The sequence below is a fragment of the Coffea eugenioides genome, unplaced genomic scaffold (genome assembly GCF_003713205.1).
Source record: "Coffea eugenioides isolate CCC68of unplaced genomic scaffold, Ceug_1.0 ScVebR1_930;HRSCAF=1691, whole genome shotgun sequence".
Classification (NCBI taxonomy): domain Eukaryota; kingdom Viridiplantae; phylum Streptophyta; class Magnoliopsida; order Gentianales; family Rubiaceae; genus Coffea; species Coffea eugenioides.
The window spans coordinates 23,354-26,587 of NW_020864811.1; the positions used below are offsets into that span (position 1 = coordinate 23,354).

The 3,234-nt window shown below is 34.5% G+C and overlaps 1 protein-coding gene across 1 annotated transcript; it reads right to left on the bottom strand.

The window, feature by feature from the left end:
• Positions 1–835: 835 nt before the first annotated feature.
• LOC113759138 (cinnamoyl-CoA reductase 1-like) lies at positions 836–3,175 on the bottom strand (the record flags this gene model as incomplete). The annotated part of the gene is made up of 4 exons (XM_027301710.1): positions 836–931; positions 1,697–1,832; positions 2,467–2,653; positions 3,044–3,175. Coding segments are annotated over 4 exons (551 nt in total), but the record flags the coding sequence as incomplete, so codon positions are not given.
• Positions 3,176–3,234: the final 59 nt, after the last annotated feature.

Consider the following 3,234-nt stretch of genomic DNA (forward strand, 5'->3'; position numbering starts at 1 on the left):
GTAGGAAAAGGATGTCGCTGTTGAAAACATCATCACACATTTGGAAAGATTTACTTGTTGCTCTAGATTTTAGGTTTGATCTCTCATTTCTTAAAGCATTTTGTCAGATTTCAATGGCTCAAAGAATCATGACTGTTGTGAGAATATTGAGCTCTCAAATATTCAGTGCAGGCCTAGTTTCCTTTAGTTCTGAATTTGTTTTGAATATGTTAGTATTTCTTAAATTTTTAAAATCCCTTTTTTAATAAATGTAAGCTCATTTTAATCTTGATGTGCAGCAATATTTCAAAAATCGTTTACCATTTCTTATTAGTTGTTACAATGAATTGAGCATATACATATGCCTTTTGTCAAAATCCCATCATTTCAAAATCTAGAAGGGGAACTTCTAAAATAAATTACCTGCTACCATTTTTTTCCCCCTTATTGGCTTTGTATTCATAATGAGAAAGCGTTCAGTTAGCTGGAATTTGGTAATTTGCCTTTGGAATTAAAGGGATTTCCATTTTCTCCTAGGCACTCCTCAAATTGCATACCAAAAGCGCAGAGGTGGAACAAAACCTATGATTAATTCGTACAACAATTCTGGAATAAGTTGCCCCCTTCCGGAAAAATGAATTGTTGAATTGCCTATTTTCAAATTGACATGCAAAATAAATTTAAAAAAAATGGCATGCATAAAATATTCTACCATTTAGCACAAAGATTAGTGTTTCATGACTCATGAGAAATATATTACAAATAGCACACGAAAATGGCGGAAATAATTACCCAAATATAGTTGAAGAAATAAATACAAAGTGTGATACTGACTAAAATTTTCTCCCTGAAGTATTCAACAGCATCTTTCAGGCTGACCTCCAAACCTTTTTGCCTTGTCGGTGGATGCTGTGTAGTTTGGGTTGATGAGGTTGCCATTGTTGGCATTCTGCTGCATATGGGACAATGCAAAATTAAGGCAAACACAAATAAAGCACAGGTAATGAAAACGCAAATGTAAATTCAAATGCTTGAAAATGTACGAGATTACATTGCTTAATATCTATTGTAAATTGTGCCTTTTTACGAGTTTTGATAAAACTAGAAAAGTGGAAATTTGAAAAAAATGTCGCCTCAGCCAAGTTGTGTGCAAAATTATGAGTTGAGATCCGTTTGGATCAGATTTATCATTTGAAGGAATTTGGAACTATCTACATTTCTCAGATTATTATCTACATTCTCAGTCATCAAGAACCACAGAATTTGGAACTCGGCTGAATGGACTAGCCAAAATTTGCCCAGAAAGATTTAAAATATCAAGAAGGAAAGACGTGTACAGGCAATTGGTGGAGTCTGCCTATGGTTTTGAACAAAGGTTGTTTATTCTTTTTTGGTACTTATATGAGCAGAAGAAGAGTTGAATTCTCAAAAAGGAAATTATGGTACTTTTGTTGTAATAACTGTTTATAAAAATGCATTTTGCATAGCAGCTTCCTCATCCCAGTCAGGACCTTCAGTCCACTTATTATTTGGTACCAAAAATAATGAAACTTGAAGAAAATACTAGAAAGGCAAAGCACTATATTATTCGACAATCCTAGCACCAGCAAGAGGAGAAATAAGAACAAAAAGAGTCTGAGAATGTGAAAACTGCTTTCCTCAATTATTCAAACAACAATTCAACTAGAAAAAATAATGCCATGGCCTAAAGGCTCACTAAATTCTTCTTCTTGAAGCCTTCAATAGTATCCTTTAGGCTCTCCTCCAAAGGAATGAACTCTACTCCCAAAGCTTTTGCCTTCTCATTGGACACTGAGTAGTCTGGATTAATGAGGATGCTATCATGTGAAAACCTGCAGCAGGTCAACCACTAAAAAATTAAGTAATACTAAAACGTAACCTAGAAAGTTTAATTTAAAATCTTAGGGTAAAAGACAATAAGAAAATGCTCAATTCCTTAGGGTCCATTGCGTTCTCCTACATAAAACTTTTCAAGTTTTTCATGCTCAATTCCTTTCATTTTAACCAATTAGCCTAGTAAAATCTTTTCAATGAAGTTTGGATTCAATTATATGAATGTTTTCTAGATATATAATTTTGTTTAAACCTTATCAGTGCATTGGTCTGAGAGTTGATGAAATAGCCAATGCAAAAAAAAAAAAAAGGGTTCCTTTGAATGGTATCTTCTACATGAACCGGCTCATTCCTTTTCATATCTTAATATGTCATACTGCACATTTTCTATTCCATCAAACAGTGAAATCATAAAAGTCACCAAATTTAGTGAACCTAATTCTACAAGTAATCGAATTATAAAAGAATTCTGAATAACGGGTTCTTTCGGGAGGACAAGACTCCAAAGACACTTAATTCTGAAATTTTGGTTGAATTAATTAAGATTCGAAGAGATGAAAAGATGTGATATATCCCGCAGTTTTGTAAGTGCAATCTGAATATGACATAACTGAGATAGAAAAAGAGACTCACTTGTCTGGAAATTGATGAGTAGGATAAAGTCCTTGCAAAATCTTGATCACCTGAGAGGTGTGTGCAGCTCTCTCAACAAGACAGTATCTTCCACTTGCAGAAGGGTTTTCAAAGGCAAGAACATGTGCATAGGCAACATCTCTAACATCAACCCAATTAAAAGTTGCATAAGGAAATGATTCGTCTCCTGCATTCAGAAGTTTGGGAAATTAACTTTCACCATAAACACGACAGCCTTAGCTTTGAAACAAGCATAAAAATGTAGATGGAGAAAAATCCATGCTCCGAACTGCCATTTTACTTTATCAACATGGGTGAAAATATACAGTTTACTTCATTAATCATGCATGAAGATGCAGCAGGTGATAGAAAAAAAATGGGAGATGTGGAAAGAGTCAAACCTAAGCCATTTTGGATCCTTAGTTTCATTGTTAAATGGAGAAGCAAGAGATCAAAATGCTTATTGACTTCTTTCTGATCAGAAAGTTTAGAGCATGATGAGGCCAACCATAAGCAACAAAGGTCAACAGTCTAGTCGAAATTGTTCATAAAGAAACAGATATATTTCCAAGAGTACCATTTAGTAGGTTCAGGATCAATTGCACACTTATATTGATAGAAGGCTGCAAGTGAGGACCAACTATCCATGATGGATGAATTGTAATCATTTCAATGCCATGCTCCTTCGAGAAGTTCCATGCAGCAGTCTCTGCCAACGTTCTCGAAAGTATATACCAGAGCTACAAGACAACAATGTGTCATCAGATG